Source organism: Chlorocebus sabaeus, chromosome 5 (assembly GCF_047675955.1).
Source record: "Chlorocebus sabaeus isolate Y175 chromosome 5, mChlSab1.0.hap1, whole genome shotgun sequence".
NCBI classification, from domain to species: domain Eukaryota; kingdom Metazoa; phylum Chordata; class Mammalia; order Primates; family Cercopithecidae; genus Chlorocebus; species Chlorocebus sabaeus.
In genome coordinates, this window is record NC_132908.1 from 64,261,804 (window position 1) to 64,284,446 (window position 22,643).

Below are 22,643 nucleotides of genomic sequence, written 5' to 3' on the forward strand. Positions count from 1 at the left end.
TCTCGATCTCCTGACCTCATGATCCGCCCGCCTCAGCCTCCCAAAGTGCTGAGATTACAGACGTGAGCCACCGCGCCCAGCCGTCTACCATTATTTTTTATTATTTTTTGAGGCACAGTCATGCTCTGTTGCCCAGGCTGGAATGCAGTGGCATGATCTCGGCTCACTGCAACCTCCGCCTCCTGGGTTCAAGTGATTCTCATGCCTCAGCCTTCCGAGTAGCTGGGACTGCAGGCGCGTGCCACCATGCCTGGCTAATTTTTAAATTTTTAATAGAGACGGGGGCCGGGCGCGGTGGCTCAAGCCTGTAATCCCAGCACTTTGGGAGGCTGAGACGGGCGGATCACGAGGTCAGGAGATCGAGACCATCCTGGCTAACCCGGTGAAACCTCGTCTCTACTAAAAACATACAAAAAACTAGCTGGGTGAGATGGCGGGCGCCTGTAGTCCCAGCTACTCGGGAGGCTGAGGCAGGAGAATGGCGTAAACCCGGGAGGCGGAGCTTGCAGTGAGCTGAGATCCGGCCACTGCACTCCAGCCTGGGCCACAGAGCGAGACTCCGTCTCAAAATAAATAAATAAATAAATAAATAAATAAATAAATAAAGACGGGATTTCACCATGTTGGCCAGGCTGGTCCCAAACTCCCAACCTCAGGTGATTCACCTGCCCCGACCTCCCAAAGTGCTAGGATTATAAGCATGAGCCACCACGCCTGGCCAGTCGTGTCCACCATTATAATACCGGTTTTACTAACCTAAAAATCCCCTGTGCCCCACCATCTGTTTATCCCTCCCTCACCCCAAACTCCTGACAACCGCTGATCTTTTTATTGTTGCCTTTTTCAGAATGTCATATAGTTGGAATCATATAGTATGTAACCTTTCAAACTGATTTCTTTCACTTAGCAATATGTATTTAAGGCTCCTCCATGTCTTTCCATGGTTGATAGCCCATTTCTTTTTATTGCTGAATAATATTCCACTCTGTGGATGTACCATTGTTTGCTTATCCATTTACCTGTTGAAGGACATCTTGGTTGCTCCCAAGTTTTGGTAATTATAAAGAAAGCTGCTGTAAACATTCATGTGCAGGTTTGGGGGTGGACATAAAGTTTCAACTCACTTGAGTAAATACCAAGGGATTTACTAGATCATATAATAAGATTGTGTTTAGCTTTGCGAGAAACTGCCAAATTGTCTTCTCAGGTAGCTTCACCATTTTGTATTCCCACTGGCAATGAATGAGAGTTCCTTTTGCTCCACATCCTCCCCAACATTTAGCATTGTCAAAGTTTTAAGATTTGGGCCATTCTAACAAATTTATAGTGGTATCTCATTTTAATTTGTAATTTCCTAATGATGTATGATGATGACCATTTTTTCGTATGTTTGTTTAGTGGAGTGTCTGGTTTGGGTTATTTTTACTGTTTTTTAGAGACAGGGTCTTGCTATATTGCCCAGGCTGGACTTGAACTTCTGGGCTCAAGCAATCCTTCTGTCTCAGCCTCCCCAGTAGCTGGGACTACAGGTATGTGCCACTGCATCCAGTTTTTCTTTTGCCTACTTTTTTTTTTTTTTTTTTTGGAAATAGGGTAATCTTACTTGGTTGCCTAGGTTGGAGTGCAGTGGTGCCATCATGACTCACTGTAGCCTCCGCCTCCTGGGTTCAAGTGATTCTCCTGCCTCAGCCTTCTGAGTAGCTGGGATTATAGGCGTGTGCCACCAGGCCCGGCTAATTTTTTTTGTATTTTTAGTAGAGACAGGGTTTTGCCATGCTGGTCAGTCTGGTCTCGAACTCCTGGCCTCAGGTGGTCCACCCACCTCTGCCTCCCAAAGTTCTGGGATTATAGGCATGAGCCATTGCACCCGGCCTAATTTTTATTATTTCTTGAATTCTGCCTTCTCTATATTCAAATCTTTTTTTTTTTCCTTTTTAATCATCTTTCTGAATTTGTCTAATTTACATTTTTCAGTTAATTCCCACATTTTTGGGTCTCAAGATCCCTTTACACCTTAAAAAATTATTGAGGGCTGGGCATGGTGGTTCATGCCTGTAATCCCAGCACTTTGGGAGGCCGAGGAGGGTGGGTTACCTGGGGTTGGGAATTCCCAACATGGGAAACTCTATCTCTACTAGAAATACAAAATTAGCTGGATGTGGTGGCGTATATCTGTAATTCCAGCTACTTGGGAGGCTGAGGCAGGAGAATTGCTTGAACCCAGGAGGCAGAGGTTGTGGTGAGCTGAGATGGCACCATTGCACTCTAGCCTGGGCAATAAGAGTGAAACTCCGTCTCAAAAAAAAAAAAAAATTATTGAGGACCTCAAAGAGCTTTTGTTAATGTGGACTGTATCTACTAATATCTACCATACAGAAATTAAAACTGAGAAAAATTTAAAATATTTCTTAATTTATTAATAGGTAACCATAACATAGACATTGTATGTTAATATAAATATTTTTATGAAAAATAACTATATTTCCCAAAATAAAAAAACAGTGAAGAAAGTATAACTGATTTATATTCTTACAAACCTCCTTCATGTTTTGGTTAAAATAAGACAGCTAGATTCTCATACCTGCTTCTGTATTTAATGTGTTATGATATATTGTTTTGCTTGAAATCTTTTGCGTGAAAAAAGTCTGGCCTCATACAGAAATGTAGTTAGAAAAGGAAGGAATATTTTAATAGTCTTTCATCGAATTTTTTATATTATTCTTTGATACAATATGAAAACAGGATAAGTGATAGTTTCTTAAAGTTTAGTTGAATGTGAGGCTGAGGCAGGAGAATGGCGTGAACCCGGGAGGCGGAGCTTGCAGTGAGCCGAGATTGCGCCACTGCACTCCAGCCTGGGCGACAGAGCGAGACTCCGTCTCAAAAAAAAAAAAAAAAAAAAAAAGTTTAGTTGAATGTGGAATCTGAAATAACATCAATGAAATTTTTGTACTGTTACTTCAAAATCTACTGGTATATCTTACATATGGATGAATCTTTTACCCATGCATGATTTTGTAACATTACGCATTGGTCATTTGAAAATATTGACTCACCAAGTTACATAGATCTTCCAAATATTGACAAATTTGATTATATGATGTTTAAAAATCATGTTTGTTAATATCATCATCAATGTCATTTGAAAAATCTTTCAAGGGTTGAGAAGCTGTCAAGTTCATGGTGGCAGTTATAAGCTTTTCAAATTTCTAATTTCTGCCTGGAAGCTGAATTTTTTTTTTTCTTGAGACAGAGTCTCGCTGTGTCGCCCAGGCTGGAGTGTAGTGGTGCGATCTCGGCTCACTGCAACCCCTGTCTCTTGGAGTCAAGCGATTCTCCTGCCCTAGCCTCCTGAGTAGCTGGGACCACAGGCATGTGCCACCATGCCTGGCTAAATTTTGTGTTTTTGGTAGAGATGCGATTTTACCGTGTTGGTCAGGCTGGTCTTGAACTCCCGACCTCAAGTGATCTGCCCGTCTCAGCCTCCCAAAGTGTTGGGATTACAGACATAAGCCACCACACCTAGCCATGATTCATTCTTAAGGTGCCAATAGCTGTTGCTCTTGTACTGTAAGTGTAAATATTAATACTGTAAAAAAAAAAAAAAAGGCAATTAGTGTCTTCGTATTATCATGAAAATACTTTTTTTAAAGTAGTTTTAACTTTGTGGAGCCCTGTACATGTCTCAGGGACCTCCAGGGGTTTAGGGACCATACTTTGAGAGCTGCTACATTGCTATGATGTCTTTAAGCTTGTTTTGAAATATTAAGTTACAGTTTTCATTTGTGGATGTATCTTTCTGGAGTGCTTTTAATTTTAGGGATATTATTCTGCTCCTTTTAAAAAAATAATAGCCTCATATAAGATTTGACTATAATCCTTTTCTGTGGCTCTTTAAGTGCAGTTAAGTTTTCGTACACTTTTAGGTGGGAAAGATGGGCCAGAATAGCTTTTTTAGTTTCAAGGTTTTGGATCTCCCTCTTCTGTTGTGTTCACAAAGTAGTGTAAAATACTACATGCTTCCTGAGATCCGTCCACTCCGCTTCCCTCCCCTATTCATATCTGGACCTTTTATTTCCTTTGCATCTATGTCCCTGCTCCATTCAATGTAGATTCTACTCCCACTAATTTCTCCCTGGTATGGGTCTTGTCCTGAAAGGAATCTTTGGTTTATGACTTTTTAAAGCTTATGGGGGCTGGGCAGGATGGCTCACGCCTGTAATCCCACCACTTTGGGAAGCCAAGGCAGGCGGATCACCTGAGTTCAGGAGTTCGAGACCAGCCTGGGCAACATGGTGAAACCCTGTCTCTATTAAAAGTACAAAAATTAGCCAGGCATGGTGGTGCACACCTTAATCCCACCTACTTGGGAGGCTGAGGCAGGAGAATCACTTGAACCCAGGAGGTGGAGGTTGCAGTGAGCCAAGATCGCACCACTGCACTCCAGCCTGGGTGACAAGAGTGAGATTCCATCTCAATAAATAAATAAATAAATAAATAATAAAATAAAATAAAGTTTATAGGACCCAGACTTCTCTAGCACCTTAAGATCTCATTTCAATGCAGTCTCCTGGCACTTATCTGCAAATTGGATTCTGTAGAACTCTCTTCCAGTTTTGGTTGCTATTCTCAGTTTGGCCTACCATCCTTGCTAGTGAGTTCTTACTGACAATTTTGAGGTTCTCCTCTTTTCAGTGCTGTTAGTAGTCTAGTTGATGCCCAGGCTCAGTGGCTCATGCCTATAATCCCAGCGCTTTGGGAAGCTGAGACTGGTTAATCACCTGAGGTCAGGAGTTCAAGAGCAGCTTAGCGAAACCCCATTTCTAACTAAAATACAAAAATTAGCTGGGTGTGGTGGTGCACATCTGTATTCCCAGCTACTTGGGAAGTTGAGGCAAGAGAATCACTTGAACTCTGGAGGTGGAGGTTGCAGTGAGCTGAGATCACACCACTGCACTCCAGCTTGGGCGAAAGAGTGAGACTCCATCTCAAAAAAACAGAAAAAAGAAGTCTAGTTGACTTTTCTCTACTTTTTCTCATATATATGTGTGTGTGTGTGTGTAGCATATACATATATACATATATACATACACACATACACATTCTCTCTCTCTTTAAAAAGTTATACATGCAAAAAAGTCATATTTTCCATCACTTAATTTCTTAGAGATCTTTCTGTGTGAGCATCTATAAATCTACCTCATTCTTTTTAACGGCTGTGTTATGGTAATTAACACTTGTGTAGCACTTACCATGTGGCCAGGCACTGTTGTATGTTTTGTACATATATATTAATTTAATTCTTGTAACACCTTATGAATTAAGTACCATTGTTACCCCCATTTTACAGATGAGGAAACTGATGCATAGAGAGGTTGGCTTGAACAAGGTCACAGATGTAGTATATTGTCTTTTGTATCAATGTACTATTATTTGGTGTCTAGTTATATTTTTCTACTGATGGACCTTTGACAGTTTTCTATTTCTTTCTTTTTGATTTTTTTTACTATCTTAAAACCTCTCTGAAATTGATATCCTTGTGCTATATTTTATATAACCTGCCAAAATTTTGTGGCTATTATCCATAGGGCTGAATCCTAGAAGTGGGGTTGCTGAATATCTTTTGCAATTTTGTTTCGAGAACTTTTGGAGACTTTTAGTACATCGTTCAGGGAAATTAGAAAAATTCAAGGGCTCTATAAAACTAACGTTCAATGTCACTATATTAGACCATATTGCTGCTTTTAAAAAGAAGATCTGATCTTATGAGGCTTGGATGTAGGGCCTTTCACAGTTGAGATATGGGAGGAAGAAAGGCCTACTTTCACTGACTCTGCTGTTTATCCAAGCAGGGATCATAATATATCTACTGATGATCTCTTTTCAGAACTGGTGGAGTCTCTTTCATTGCAGGGATCTTATGCTGGAAAAATCCATTCCATTGGTGATGCCTTCAGAAATTTTAAAAATCTCCGATCCTTAGATTTATCAAGGAATTTGATCACTAGCCTTAAGGTAAGTTCTATATTCTATGACCAGCCAGGTCTGCCCAATTTATTTTTTTGATGGGAAGAAATAAGAGATAGATCATGTCATCCTGGGGAATATCGGACCTTCCCTGTAAATGATTCCCAACTAAGTTTAATTATTTATTATAAAATTATTTCAGGCCGGGCGCGGTGGCTCACGCCTGTAATCCCAGCACTTTGGGAGGCCGAGGCGGGCGGATCACAAGGTCAGGAGATCGAGACCATGGTGAAACCCTGTCTCTACTAAAAATAGAAAAAATTAGCCGGGCGCAGTGGTGGGCGCCTGTAGTCCCAGCTACTCGGGAGGCTGAGGCAGGAAAATGGCGTGAACCCGGGAGGCGGAGCTTGCAGTGAGCCGAGATTGCGCCACTGCACTCCAGCCTGGGCGACGAAGCGAGACTCCGTCTCAAAAAAAAATAAAAAAATAAAAAAAAAAAAAAAAAAAAAAAAAATTATTTCAACTTTGCAGTATATTTTAAATTGTTTGTTTTAAAATATTGGGAGGGGAATTTATTTTATACTCTGGGAAAAGTATATTAAGATATCACTGTCTAGGGCAAATGCATAAATTTTAATGTGTATAAAAATTATGAAGAACACTTGTAAAAGTACAGATTCTCAGTCCCTACTGTGAGAGTTGGTCTGATTTAGTAGGTCTAGGGTAGGCTCAGGACATACTCAGGGGATTAGTGGTACATGGAGCATACATGGAGAAACACTGGCCTGTGTTGTTGTTGTGGGTTTTTTCTATGAGGAGAAGGAAGGTGTAGTCTTGGAAAAATTTAAGTCAGGGGATGGTGGAGCAGAGGACAGTATAGGAAGGCAGGAGGGACCAAGCATGAACAGTGTGTGTGTGGATTAGCAAACATGCACAAAGAACTCTACAAATGTAAGTGTGCACACAGAGATGGAAGTTTTGTTTTCTTTTGGTAGACCCTCAAATACTGCTTCTTCAACATGTTCCCATTTTGCCCAAGCTCTGTACCTGTCTTGGCAAAGCCCTTCTATGCAAGATTGAGGGTGACAAAGACTCACAGATGCTATCCAGGATTAGTTACCGATCTTCTGGGTCATCTACCAGTTTTGCACTTCCTAGGGGATATTTGTTCAACAACACATCCGGACCCAATCCCAAGGTTTAGCTAAGGCCCTAAAAGATTAAAAGCCCCAAAAAGATCAAATTTCCATCTAGGACTCTAACATCAGCAACTCCAAGTTCAACTAGGTCTTTAGACTATTTTTTAGCAGCCATTTATATTTGGCCTATTAGTTTCAGAAAGGATTAGTTCTTTCACAGGTGATAGGATCCAATTTGAAAAATGACAAGATAAAATATAAAAAGAAAGTATTAGTTTAGAGTTGCTTAGGTCTCCTCTTTTGTTTGTTTATTCTTTTTCAGGTTAAATAATTAAGTGAACATTGCTTTAATTTTTTTTATACTTCCTTTCTTTCTACTTCTGTAAAATGGGTGAAAAACTTATGAAAATTAATCAAATTAGAGCTAGGCATGGTGACTCACACCTGTAATCCCAGTGCTTTGGAAGGCTGAGGCAGGCAGATTGCTTGAGCCCAGGAGTTCAAGACCAGCCTGAGCAACATAGTGAGACCCTATCTCTATTTTTAAAAATCGGCCAGGTGCAGTGGCTCACGCCTGTAATCCCAGCACTTTGGGAGGCCGAGGTGGGCGGATCACGAGGTCAGGAGATGGAGACCATCCTGACTAACACGGTGAAACCCTGTCTTTACTAAAAATACAAAAAAATTAGCCAGGCATGGTGGTGGGCACCTGTAGTCCCAGCTGCTGGGGAGGCTGAGGCAGAATGGCGTGAGCCGAGGAGGTGGAGCTTGCAGTGAGCCGAGATCGTGCCACTACACTCCAGCCTGGGCAATAGAGCAAGACTCCGTCTCAAAAAAAAAAAATCAAGTTGGCTGGGCATGGTGGCTAATGCCTGTAATTTCAGCACTTTGGAAGGCCCAGGCAGGTGGATCACGAGGTCAGGAGTTCGAGACCAGCCTGGCCAACATGGTGAAACCCCATCTCTACTAAAAATACAAAAATTAGCCAGGTGTGGTGGCGAGCTCCTGTAGTCCCAGCTACTTGGGAGGCTGAAGTAGGAGAATTGCTTGAACCTGGGAGGCGGAGGTTGCAGTGAGCCAAGATCGTACCACTACACACCAGCCTGGGCAACAGAGTGAGACTCCGTCTCAAAAAAAAAAAAATCAAGTTAACACATGTAATCAAATAGAACATATATAAGACTCCTGGTGCAGTGCTTGGCATATAGAAAGCACTCAGTAATGTTAATTTTCTATATTTTTTGCATCTATGATTTTATTTATTTATTTTTTTTGAGACAGAGTCTCTGTCGCCCAGGTTGGAATACAGTGGTGTGATCTCGGCTCACTGCAACCTCCGCCTCCTAGGTTCAAGAGATTCTCGTGACTCAGCCTCCTGAGTAGCTGAGATTACAGGTGCCCACCACCACACCCAGCTAATTTTTGTATTTTTAGTAAAGGCAGGGTTTCATCATGTTGGCCAGGTTGGTCTCGAACTCATGACCTCAGGTGATCTGCTCACCTCAGCCTTCCAAAGTGCTGGGATTACAGGCATGAGCCACCACACCCAGCCGCATCTGTGATTTTATATTAATCTTTAACAGTTCTGAATCCCTTTGTTTAATTTTCCTGGGAGAAAATGTTTTGTGATTATTTGATTATTCGTAGTGTAACTTTGGGGAATACATAAATTCATGCCAACTGGTGAAAGTGAGAGGATAAGAAAGTGTTCCTTAATTCTTTTTTTTTTTTTTTGAGATGGAGTCTCACTGTGTTGCCCAGGCTGGAGTGCAGTGGCGTGATTTTGGCTCACTGCAAGCTCTGCCTCCCAGGTTCACGCCATTCTCCTGCCTCAGCCTCCTGAGTAGCTGGGACTACAAGTGCCCACCACCATGCCCAGCTAATTTTTTTTTTTTTTTTTTTTGTATTTTTGGTGGAGACGGGGTTTCACCATGTTAGCCAGGATGGTGTCGATCTCGGCCAGGATGGTCTCAATCTCCTGACCTCGTGATCCACCCATCTTGGCCTCCCAAAGTGCTGGGATTACAGGCGTAAGCCACCACACCCAGCCGTATTTCCTTAATTTTACACTGAGAGACTTTAAAAGATTACTTGAGCCAAGTGTGGTGGTTTATGTCTATAATCCCAGCACTTTGGGAGGCTGAGGCAGGAGGATCACTTCAGGCAAGGAGTTTGAGACTAGCCTGGGCAACAGAGCAAGACCCTGTCTCTACAAAACAAAACCAAACAAACAAACAAAAACCATAGTTGGTGGTGCATGCCTATAATCCCAGCTATTTGGGGGACTGAAGCAGGAGGATCCCTTGCCCCAGGAGTTCAAGGCTGCAGTGAGCCATGTTCGTGCCACTACACTCCAGCCTGGGTGACAGAGCAAGATTCTGTCTCAGAAAAAAAAAAAAAGTTGAGCTGGGCCATTAGACAATGAAAGACAGTCCTAATGGTGCACTGCCCTAAGAGTGAGGCCAAGGGCACTGATAGCTATTCCTCACCACTGACCCATTAACAATATGGAAGTTAATGGAATTGGAGGAAAAAAAAAAAAAAGAAAGAAAGAAATTCATCAAAGTATAAACAGGGTTGTGTTGGGAATGTTTTGTGTCTTTGAATTTTCTAAATTTCTTGCAATGAGAAAATGATAATTTTAAATGAGAGGAGAATAAAAACATCATTTTATAAATACATGATGGAAAATAATTTCACCTTTCTGAAATAATTATCAGTGAAAGAATTCCTTTTATGAAAAGCATTTTTACTCTTTTTTTTTTTTCATTTTTACTATTAAAAGTATATGATTAACCAGGCACAGTGGCTCATGCCTGTAATCCCAACACTTTGGGAGGCCAAGGCAGGAGAATTGCTTGAGCTCAGGAGTTCAAGACCAGCCTGGGCAACATAGTGAGATGTTGTCTCTACTAAAAATAAAAAAATAGTTAGCCAGGTGTGGTGGCACATGCCTGTATTCCCAGCTACTCAGGGGCTGAAGCGAGAGGATCACTTGAGCCCAGGAAGTCAGGGCTGCAGTGAGCTCTGATCACGCCCACGCCAGCCTGGGCAATAGAGTGGTATGCTGTCTCAAAAAAAAAAAAAAAAAGTACGCGATTATACATATATGTACATGTTTTGAAATTGTCCTGAAACTTAGTATTGGGCAAAAGCAGCTAACTAGCTAAATACATAAAGATGAAATAAATCTTTTCAATAGCAGGTTTCAACAGAGGAAGAAAATTGTGGCTTTTCCTCTCAAGTTTGCCAGTCCTGATTGTAGTGTTGCCAGTTAGGTAGAGGGTGGGGTTGTTAAATCCACAGAAGGAGAACTGAACAAGGAAGAACATTTCTGCAAAGGAGATCTGACTGATTGATTAAATGGGAAGCTTGTGTGGTAGCAGGAACTCTGAAGAGGAAAACAAAGGCAAGAGGAAGCCTAGACTGGTCCAGGAGGGAGGACTTGGAGATAGCATTGTTTTGTTTCCCTAAATAGTCCTTTGACCATATAAGTGAGGCACTGAGATATAAGAACACAACACAACACACACACACACTTTTTTTTTTTTTTAAACCATGCCCCTTTCCCCTAGAACCAGCTTTTTTGCTTACCTCCCTTCTTGTAAATTAAGGTGCTTGTGGCATCAGGAGAGGGGTTGGGACAAAAGTGAGAGAATGCTAATGTGGCCACTGGGAAACCACTGTGAAGGATTGGATTGCATTGGGAGAATAATTGGAGAGCCAACAGCAGTGGAGAATTGACTGCAGATATTTGAATGTCAGATTTTGTAAAGAAGGAAATGTATTATATATGTGAATTATTTAATGTATGGAACACCCAGTGCTCATGGACTGCTGTGGTCTTATTTTCAGACAAGTTAAGTGGGAGTTCCAGCCCTGCCTTTCTCACTGGGGACTCAGATAACATGTTTAAGGATGGAAAGTAACATATATTTCCACCTTTATCTATGAGGTTCCTAGTCTTTACCAATATGCCATTTCATAATGTGATGTTTTCCTTGTAGGGAATCCAGTATTTATGTTCACTACAAGACCTGAATTTATATTATAACAACATTCCTTCATTAGTGGAAGTGTCCCGTCTACAACCGTTACCCTTCCTCAAAGAACTGGATTTGAGACTTAATCCTGTTGTAAGGAAAGATACAGATTATAGGCTCTTTGCTGTATACACACTACAAACTCTGGAGAAATTAGGTAAGACCTTCCTTCTCTGTTCTTTTCCACAGAATCTAACTTTAAATCAGCTGCCCCTTAACCTTTTGGATGTTGGCCCAGAGTGTGCACTGGCAGGATATATTTGTTTATTAGTCGAATATTTATGTAACTCTTTTGTGTTGGCAGGATGTAATACGAGTTCTTTTATTGTTTATTGAATGACAGTCTATGATTTTATCAGTTACTTCCAGCTTTAGTTTTCTTCAGTTGATGGTTTCACCTCCCCTTCCTCCTCAACACAAAATTTCCAGGTTGAGAATTATTTTTCCAGGTGCCCCAACTTTGCAACTGTATTAGCAATAGAAAGCTAATACAATTTATTTGGGACTTAGTTGGCAAGAAACAAGAAATATTCCTTCAAATGAGCTGGTCTGTATTTTCTTATTATTTTACTTTATTTATTTATTTATTTATTTATTTATTTATTTATTTATTTGAGACAGGGTCTCACTCTGTTGCCCAGGCTTGAGTGGAGCGGCATGATCTTGGCTCACTGCAGCCTGGACCTCCTGGGCTCAAGCAATTCTCCCATTTCAGTCTCCTAAGTAGCTGGGACTAAAGGCATGCGCCACCATGCCCAGCTAATTTTTGTATTTTTTGTAGAGATGGGGTTTCATCATGTTGCCCAGGCTGGACTTTCTTATAATTTTATTGTTGAGTATACATTTCTTATTGATACAAAATTGGATTTCACATGGTCCTGGGAAACTCATTGTAGGGAACCTAAGTAAACTCTTTCAGACAATGGTATGACTTTCTGCCCTAACATTAGGCCTTTGAATTGTTTACTGTCCAAACTCTGCTTTCCTGAAGGGTAGTTACAACTGTGAGGCAGTGGTTGCTATGGCTCCCCGCAGTCTCCCTGAGTTACTGCCTGCTCCAGTGACAACATAATAGCATTATTTTATGACCTGTCTCTAACACACCAAGATGAGACTGGTCTTATTTTTTCCTCTGTGAATATGGTTTTCTGATTAACTACTAGTATGGTTATGCCAAAAAAAGAAACATGCTCAGACCATGGTTTTTGCCTCCAGATGACCGAACTGTACGTGAAGGTGAGAGAAAAGCTGCCAAGCTGCATTTTAGTCAGTTGGGCAACAGTGAAAATTTTCTTTTAGAGGTGGAAAAAAGGTAAGAAGATTCTTTACAAAATTTTTAAAGTTTGGTTCTGGACATAGGAAATAGTGAAGTCCTGCTTAGCTTTCTTCATTTTCCAACAGAAATTTCCCACAAATTGTAAGAATCCTCAGATCAGAAATAAAAGTATTTATTCTGCAAAAGCTGAGATTTATCTGGGATGATAATCTGGCCCTCAGTGGGTACATCCCTGTTTTCTTGAACTTTGGGTATAATTGTTATAAATTCTCTAAAGTTGTTGTTCACAGGTTATAGATAGGGATATTATGAGATTACTTATTCCTATAAATGCTTACCAACTCTTTCGTGGTAGAGTTATCAATCAGTTCCTGATCTTTTCCTATTGAATTAGGATTACATTACCATGGGCAAGATTGTTAGAGATAAATTTGTTAAAGGAAGGGAAGAGAAGCATTTCTCTTCAAAACAAAAAGTGAATAAACTTTGAGACTCTTAACATTTCTGAATGGTAGCTTTGTCCATTTCTTGTTACTAAAATCCTCTCAAAAGAAGGTACCATTATCTTCTACCCCCAAACCTATGCTTTTTAAAAAGTAGCTTTATTATTTTTAAAAAATAGATAGTAGTCCATTACAATTTTAATAATACAGAAAAGTACACTGAAAAAAGTCAAAGTCACTTCATATCCTACAACTGAGAGTTAACTATTAGTAATGTTTGGTATACATCCTTCCAGATATCTTTTGTACTATAGACACATAGATATATCAGTATTTTTTTCTGATGACAAAGGTAATACATGCTTATTATTGAGAATTTGGAAGGTACAGAGAAAAAACACAAGGCATAAAGTAAGTAATTCATAATACTACCATTCAGAAAGAAACCTTCATTATATTCTGGTAAATATCCTTTTTTTTGTTTTTGTTTTTTTTCTTTTTGAGACGGAGTCTTGCTCTGTCACCCAGGCTGGAGTGCAGCGGTGCGATCTTGGCTCACTACAACTTCCATCTCCCGGGTTCAAGTGATTCTGCTGCCTCAGCCTCCTGTGTAGCTGGGATTACAGGTGCACACCAATGCCTAGCTCACCATTTTTAATTTAACAAGATATCATGAACATGTCCCCACAACATTATTCTTATATTATTCTCCAGAATAAGTCTTTTGTTTGTTTATTGCTTTTACCTTTACTACTAGAACATAAACTCCATGAGAACAAGGATCTTGTTGGTCTTGCTTATTACAGTATCCCTAGTTGCTAGAACCATGTCTGGAATACAGACGATGCTAAGAAATAATGTATTGAATGATGAATGAATGAAGTCAATGCCCATTGGCTTGAGATCCTTTCCTTTCCCAGTGACTTTTGCCTGTCTCTGCTTTGATCCATTGTATGTTTTATAGTGCAGACTTCAGTGAACATTCTTGGTTTCCTATTTTTTCTTAGTTTCTTTTTTTTTTTTTTTTTTTTTTTTTTGAGACGCAGTCTCGCTCTGACGCCCAGGCTGGAGTGCAGTGGCCGGATCTCAGATCACTGCAAGCTCCGCCTCCTGGGTTTGCGCCATTCTCCTGCCTCAGCCTCCTGGGTAGCTGGGACTACAGGCGCCCGCCACCTCGCACGGCTAGTTTTTTGCATTTTTTAGTAGAGACAGGGTTTCACTGTGTTAACCAAGATGGTCTCGATCTCCTGACCTCGTGATCCGCCCGTCTCGGCCTCCCAAAGTGCTGGGATTACAGGCTTGAGCCACCGCGCCCAGCCAGTTTCCTATTTTTAAAAATCAGATTTATTGAGGTTTCTTTGCATAGAATAGTCACTCTTCTTTAGACAGAAATTGAATGCTTCTAAAATATTGTATATATATCTTATGGATTAATTTCTATTTTAAATGCATTGGGTACCATTCACTACAAAAATACAGAGATTAATTAATGTGTAACTGAATAAACTTTCTAATAAACAGATAAATTAATTCCATCATTTATCTGTTTAGTTACCATATAATGATTGCAAAACTGGAGGCAAAATGTTACTCAGGTACCCCTGTATTAACATTAATATCTTATAAATTCTCTAACCTTGGGTGAAGTTTTTTTTTTTTTTTTAAGCCTTTCTGAGTCCCAGTTCCCCCACCTATAAAATGGAAATAATAACCAGTAGGGGGCCTTTTATGATTACATGAAATGGTGATTATAAAGCATCTGATACTTACAGCCTAGGCTTTGTGTACTTACTGTACTACCCAAGGTACCTACCTGTCTTTCTTTGCTTTTCTAACTAACGGCTATAGTTGTCTCCTCTATAATTCTTGGCAGCAGAATCTTCCTTTCTGTGTCCTAACTATGAGTGTTTTAATTAGAAAGAAACTATCCTACTCCCTCAATAATTCAGATCTAAGTATGTGTCAAGAAAACAGAGTATCTAAGTTCTAAATCTTCTGGCTTTCACACTTTATAGGCTGAACTATAGTGTCCTTCTCTCATATTTCCCAGGATAAATATTACTTTTTCTTATAAAGTATGGCTTTAACTGAAATGTTTGTGAAATTTTTATTTTTTTGGAGACGGAGTCTCGCTGTGTCACCCAAACTAGAGTATAGTGGCACGATCTCGGCTCACTGCAACCTCTGCCTCCTGGATTCAAGCGATTCTCCTGCCTCAGCCTTCTGAGTAGCTGGGCCTACAGGCACCCGCCATCACGCCTGGCCAGTTTTTGTATTTTTAGTAGAGACGGGGTTTCGCCATGTTGGCCAGGCTGGTCTTGAACTCCTGACCTCAGGTGATCCACCTGACTCAGCCTCCCAAAGTGCTGGGATTACAGGGGTGAGCCACTGCGCCCAGCCGAAACATAATTAAATTAATATGTTCTAGAGCATTTAAGAAAAATCCGATCACCATAAAATGTTTTCTAAATAGCATTTACTGGTGATCTCAGAAGCCTTCTTTTTTTTGTTTTTTGTTTTTTTTTTGTTTTGAGTTGTAAATAAATTATTCTATGTGGCAGTTCTAGGGAGAAGGCAATGAAAAACTGTGTAACAGGTGAGAGCTCTGCATCAAAAGTCAGTGCTAATGTTGACAACAGGATTGAAATGGGTAAGTTTTCTCCCTGTGATTATAAAATGATTAAATCATCAGTTATCTCAGCTGCCGTAGCCAATATTGGGTAAGATGAAGACACATAGTTGAGAAAGAACAGATTTGAAGCAAGCACAGGTTTACTGACTGTGTTTTTCTTCCCTCCTCTCACTGCCAGAAGGACCTTACAGAGCAGGCCTAACCCAGAGCCCATCAAACCACAAGCTGTACTTGGAGAGTTCAATTTCATTTACATCACTTTACATCATTAGTATACCCAGAAAATTACATCAGTGATTGATTTCATTAGAGACTGGCGACTCATATGCATACATCCAGCTCACACCCTGGGCTTCCTGGGCTGCCCAACCAAGAACCTTTGCAGCTGCAGAATCTCTTGTGTTTGGGACATATTCCTGGGGAAATGTTTACTATGTTCCTGGAAATACAGTTGATAAGCCAATATGGTTAAAGTGGTTATGCCAGGCTGGGCACGGTGGCTCACGCCTGTAATCCCAGCACTTTGGGAGGCTGAGGCGGACAGATCTCCTGAGGTCGCGAGTTCAAGACCAACCTGACCAACATTGAGAAACCCTGTCTCTATTAAAAATACAAAATTAGCCGGGCATGGTGGCGCATGACTGTAATCCCAGCTACTCGAGAGACTGAGGCAGGAGAATCGCTTGAACCTGGGAGGCAGAGGTTGTGGTGAGCCGAGATCATGCCATTGTACTCCAGCCTGGGCAACAAAAGTGAAACTCTGTCTTAAAAAAAAATAAAAAGAAAAAAGAAATAAAGTGGTTATGTCACCTTAATGGTCATGCCACAGGCTGGGAGAAAGCTTTCCACCAGAGAAGTTGCATCCAGTGAATCCTTGTGGATTAGCTTGGCACTGTCAAATAAATCAAGCGACCTTTTACTTGAAAAAATGTTCTTCGGTCTCAGTGCCTCTTCCCTTGGAAGAATCTAGTGAATTATATACAAACTCTAAAAATCAATTCCTAAAAGCCAAGCAATAACTTTAGTAGATTGACTCTACACTGTAGTTCAGACATTAAGGGTTTTCGGTTTATAACATGTATTTTATTTTCTTGATTTCTTATCATTTATTGACAAATCATTTTTACAGTATTTTGTGGTAAAATAAGACACAGGCCAGGCACAGTGGCTCACACCTGTAATCCCAGCACTTTGGGAGGCTGAGATGGGCAGATCACCTGAGGCCAGGAATTCAACACCTGCCTGGCCAACATGGCAAAACCCCATCTCTACTAAAAATACAAAAATTAGCCAGGTGTGGTGGCACATGCTTGCAATTCCAGCTACTTAAGTGACTGAGGCATGAGAATTGCTTGAACCCGGGAAGCGGGGTTGCAGTGAGCCCAGACTGTGCCACTACACTCTAGCCTGGGCAACAGAGTGAGACTCTGTCTCAAAAAACAAACAAAAAGACATAATCAGGTGTGATTTTAATGTTCATTTCTTGGATGTCCCAGCACATATAAATATTGGGAGTATGGATTACTTTATTTCATTTTAAATAGCATTTTTAATATTTTTAAATTGATACAATTTTATTGTAATAATTTTGAAAAAGACTGAAAATCATGAAAAACAACAGTTTGGTCCTAGTTAATGCTTTGGTATACAGCCTTCCTTGGTATACTACTTTTGGTATACAGCCTAGTCTTTTTTTCTAGGTACAGGCATTTAAATATCCATTTCTAGACAGAGAAAAACACATTGAAGCATAATTTGGCAACCTCTTTTTTGTGTGAGCTGAATTAGACTTCATTTATGCCATATTACTTCATTAACACAATTAAAAAGTCTGAAAGTGCACTTTCTCTTCTAAGAACAAACTGCTTTGCTAGAGGGCCCATTTCTAAAAGTTCTTAGAAGCTCCAGCTGTTACCTAGATTTTTTTTTTAATATCAAATTTATTTTGCTACTTCAAAACGTTAAGGAGCTTTGTTTTCCACTGAAAATTGTGTTTGTGCTGGATTCCCTGGGGTGTGTTGCCAGTAAGCACTGTTGGTAATCCAATATGATCGAAGTGGTTATGCCACGTTAATGGCCATGCCACAGGCTAGGAGAAAACTTTCTGGAGAACATCTCTCACTAGCTCAGTTTTTCACACTGGTGTTTTTCCACCAATCATTTCGAATGGCAGTGAACCTCCATTGTCTTGGATCCTCCTCTTATTCTCCTAACCACATAATCGTTGAGTCTTTGAAAGGTTCCTCTCTCTCTTCCCATATCCCCAAAATATGCGTACCTAGGCTACATCTTTGGGCTCTCTTGTTTTTTCTCTTTGACTCTATTGATTTCATCTATTTTACAGCCTTATTTATAAATAAATAAATGTTTCATTTATTTATTTATTTATTTATTGAGGAAGGGACTCATTCTGTTGCCCAGGCTGGGGTGCAGTGGTGCAATCTCAGCTCACTGCAACCTCTGCCTCCTGGGCTCAAGCCATCCTTCCACTTCAGCCTCCTGAGTAGCTGGGACTACAGGTGTGTGCTACTATGCACAGCTAAGTTTTGTATTTTTTTGTAGAGAGGGGTTTTGCCATTTTGCTGTGTTGCCCAGGCTGGTCTTGAACTCCTGAGCTTGAGCAGTTTGCCCCCTTAGCCTCCCAAAGTGTTAGGATAATAGGCGTGAGCCACGTGCCCAGCCTGTTTTATTTATTTATATTTATTTTATATTCTTTCCTCATATCTTAAATATATTGGTCTAGCTTTGACAACCTGCACTGGTCTCTCTCTGCACCAGGCCCATATTTCTGTTGACCAACTTGTAATATACACTTGGAATCACCACTGTCTAACAGCCTATCAAGCTAAACATGTCCAAATAACCCCCAAAACAAACAAACAAATGAGCCCCTCTCCCCCAGCCTTAAACAGCTCCTTTCATCAGTATCACCACAACTTTCCCATTACCCTGTCCCAGAATCATGTTGGGGTTTGCCACTGCTGCTCCTCTGAGCTGAATGTTCATGCCCTATAGTATGATCCACAATTGACGAGCCTTCCTTTCCATTCTTTTTTTGTTTGGTTTTTTGGTTGGTTGGTTGTTTTGAGACAGGGTCTTAACTCTGTCACCCAGGCTGGAGTGCAGTGGCAGGATCTCGGCTCACTGCAACCTTTGCCTCCCAAGTTCAAGCAATTCTCATGCCTCAGCTTTTGGAATAGCTGGGATTACAGGTGCATGCCACTGTGCCCAGCTAATTTTTGCATTTTTAGTGGAGACAGGGGTTTCACCATGTTGATCGGTCTGGTCTCGAACTCCTGGCCTCAAGTGACCTGCCTTCCTCGGCCTCCCAAAGCGCTGGGATTACAGCACATCCAGCCCCTTTCTATTTCTTGATAGTCTTTTTTACCAGGCATGGTTAATTATCTCAGTTAATCCTCACAACAACCTTGAAGGTGGTTCTACAGGTGAGGAAACTGAGACCCAAAAAGGTGAAATAACTTGCCCCAGTTTTACAGTAAGTGGCAGAGCTAGGAGGCAAACTCTGGTCCATCTGTCATCAAAGTGCTCTTAACCATTACATGATACTGCCTCACAGTCTCTTACTCCTTCAATTCATTTTGTACTTTGCTGCCAGATTAATTCTCTTAAAACACAGCTGTGATAATTCATTATGCTTGCCTGCTCAAAAACTTCTCTGGCTCCTACTCCCCTACTAAATTAAGTCTAAACTCCTTTACTTGGCATATAAGACTCCCGTAAGCTCTAATGTGTAATTCGTCTCTTCAACCTAAACTGAAATCTTATCTCCTGTTTGTCAACTACAATGTCCAATACTCAATCAAACCACTCCTTCCTCCCCAAATAGTCCTTCTTTTCTCCCTCATCTGTCCCTAAACTAATGCTGTCCCTCTGCTTGTAATGCTTTACTCAAATCCTACCGTTCTTTATGACCCAGACCAAAGCCCATCCATTTTAGTGAAACTTTTTTTGTTTTTGAGACAGAGTCTCACTCGGTTGCTCAGGCTGGAGTGCAGTGGTGCCATCTCGGCTTATTGCAACCTCCACCTCCCGGGTTCAAGTGATTCTTATGCCTCAGCCTCCCGAGTACCTGGGATTACAGGCGTGCACCACCACGCCTGGCTAATTTTTGTGTTTTTAGTAGAGATAGGGTTTTACCATGTTGGCCAGGCTCGTCTAAAACCCCTAGCCCCAAGTGATCCGCACACCTGGGCCTCCCAAAGTGCTGGGATTACAGATGTGAGCCACTGCACCTGGCCAATAATCTGATTTTTAAAACATACTTTATTTTTTAGAACAGTTTTAGATTCACAGCAACACTGAGCAGGCAGTAGAGTTCCCATATACCCTACCTGCACACACGCACAACCTCCCCCACTATGAATATCCTGCCCCAGAGTGGTACATTTGTTACAATCGGATAAACCTGCACTGACACATCATTATAACCCAAAGTTCATAGTTTACATTAGGTTTCATCCTTGGTGTTGGACATTCTATGGGCTTGATGAATGTATAACGACATGTATCTACTATTCTACTATTGTACCATTGTACTATTTTTGTACTATCATACAAAAATAGCTTCACTGCCCTAAAAATTCTCTGTGCTTACCTATTCATTCCTTCATCCTCTCTAATTCCTGGCAACCACTGATCTTTTTACTGTCTCCATAGTATTGCCTTTTCCAGAATGTCATATAGTTGGAATCATTCAGTATGTAGCCTTTCAGATTGGCTTCTTTCACTTAGCAATATACACTTAAATTTCCCCCATGCCTTTTCATGGCTTGACAGCTCATTTCTTCTTAGTGCTGAATAATATTTTATTGTCTGGATGTACCACAGTTTATCCACTCACCCACTGAAAGACATCTTGGTTGCTTCCAAGTTTTGGCAATTATGACTAGAGCTGTTATAAACAACCTTGTGCAGGTTTTTGTGTGGGCATAGGTTTTCGACTCATTTGAGTAATTGCCAAAGAACATGATTGCCAGATCATGTAACAGTATGTTGAGCTTTGTAAGAAACTGCCAAATTGTTCCAATATAATCTTTTTAAGACGCCTTTTTATATACTGAGTTTAGTTTCTTATAGTTTCTCAAACTGGACTCCTGTTCTCAGAGTTTATTAGAACATTGAGCTTGAGAAACACTGATGTGGCTGGTGACATGCTACAGAAGCCCAGTGTGTGCTGGGGGCAGTGGAGAAAGGTTTTATGACAGATATGGAAACAAAGCCATCAGACCTTACAGGCTAGACAGCAATGGAATGGCCTGAAAAGAGGAGCAGCACATTTTGATTGGTGGGTTTGGTGTGAATTACTATCTGGAAGTGGTAAGGAGCATGGTAGGTCATGAAGAAAGCTATGTGTCGGTGTGGTTTGGGTGGAAGGTTTATGTTGGGTAGAAGGTCAAGTTCTGGAGAGCAGTGAATGCCTTACTAAGAACAATTTACATTTATCCTGTAGGTACTAGTTGAAAACAACCTAACTCACTGTTTTTGCCAGTTCTATTTGCCTTTAAATAGAGTCCTACTGAAAATATACTGATCTAATATCTTATTCTAAAATAACAAGGAAAAATCCACCACAGCCACCCTCAGTGGCTCATTCCTGTGTCTAGCATTGAAAACCATCCCATTTCAACATGTTGATCCATGTCATCTCTTGGTTTAGCCATGATGGAGTTTTGGCTGAATAAAAATCAGCTTGGAATAGCAGGGACTTCTCAAAATAGTTACTTGAACAAGATAGAAGTTCATTTCTCTCTCTTTTAGAAATCCAGATGTTGACACTCTAGGGCTGTCATGGGAAGAGTTCTAAGGGAGGAATAATGAATATGGGGGAGAGGCAGTTAGCAATCTCTGTCAGTGGAAATGAGAGCAATTCAGCAAAGGAGTATCTACTGGGCAAATCCTGTGTTGGGGGTAGGCAGACAAGGACATGATTAAAATAGTGTCACATCTTCACATACTCCCATTTTGAAGGGATTTATTACAGCTAATTAGGTCACAAGTCAGGTTTCACCATGAGACAAGAGTTTCACTGTGGCAGAGATATAGAGGGATGGAGGAGAGGCGGTTGCAGTTAGTACTCATTGTAGGCCTGGGAAAAGGCTGCACAAAGCAACACTTTAGTTGGGCATTCAAATAGAGTTCAGTGGGCATAGTTGAGGGGAAAAGGTAGAGAGAAAAGCAGCGGCAATGTAGAGGGGAAAGCAGCAGCAGACAGGTGAAACAGATCAAGAAATTGACTCAGCTGGTGGCTGGAGATAAAGCCAAGTTGCAAAGGCCCTCTTTACTAATTATGTTCATTTTCTTCTCTTGAAAATAGGTAATAATTAAGGATCTCTTAGAGGCCAGGCATGCTTAAATGTGTGATTTTGAGAGATAACTCAAGCTAGATTTAGTTAGTGGGAGGTAATGAGGACCTGTCCTAGGAGGCCAATGGTAAAATAAATGCAGATGAGGAAGCACAGGTTAATTAAGTCCTGGAGGATACGAAAAGAAAGCCTGGATACAAAACATGAAGTATTTTTACCTGCAGTGTTTTGCTATGTAGTTCAAACTGCAGAAAAATGGAATTTATGAATATAAGAAACAACCATTATTTAAAGGGGGGAAAAATACAAGGTTACTAAGATTACACACAGTCTGTTCATGATAGGAAAAAAACCACCTCACCAATTACCTTTAATAATTATCATATCTGCAATAGTTTTTACATATTAATATTTTAAATGTCAGGGATTATGTTGTTTTTATTGGTGATTAGCAATTTAAAAGAAATGGTTTTGGAGACTAGTGAAAGCCAAGTTATTTCTGCTCTTATATTTTTATCTCAGTGGAATCTGGGGTACAGTATGTTTATTTGAGAGTAACACTGAGAGGAAGGGGAGGAAAGAGGGTTAAGCAGAGTGAGAGCTCTAGAGTAAGAACTTCCCTTCAGAATGTCCCTTCCTAGGCTGAAATGTCTGGGCCTTTGTACCCTGCCTAGCTCTGTCACGGGGAGTGAACTGTCGTTGGAAGAGAATGGCATCAGGAGATGGTTCTTGATAGCTAAGACGGACTCTGAATGAAGAGCAAACAGCTGAAGTGCCCTCCAGCAGCTGGGCAGCAAGTCCTTCCTTGAAGGGGATCTGG

At 40.7% G+C, this 22,643-nt stretch overlaps 1 protein-coding gene across 1 annotated transcript in view; it reads left to right on the forward strand.

Annotated features, from left to right (window-relative positions):
* Window positions 1–22,643, forward strand: part of LRRC36 (leucine rich repeat containing 36) — a 55,001-nt gene that overhangs the window by 6,244 nt on the left and 26,114 nt on the right. Inside the window, exons 2-5 of the mRNA XM_007993993.3 lie at window positions 5,888–6,015; window positions 11,114–11,306; window positions 12,365–12,461; window positions 15,430–15,518. Of these exons, the coding sequence (XP_007992184.1) occupies window positions 5,888–6,015; window positions 11,114–11,306; window positions 12,365–12,461; window positions 15,430–15,518 (507 nt within the window). The remainder of the gene's footprint in view (window positions 1–5,887; window positions 6,016–11,113; window positions 11,307–12,364; window positions 12,462–15,429; window positions 15,519–22,643) is intronic.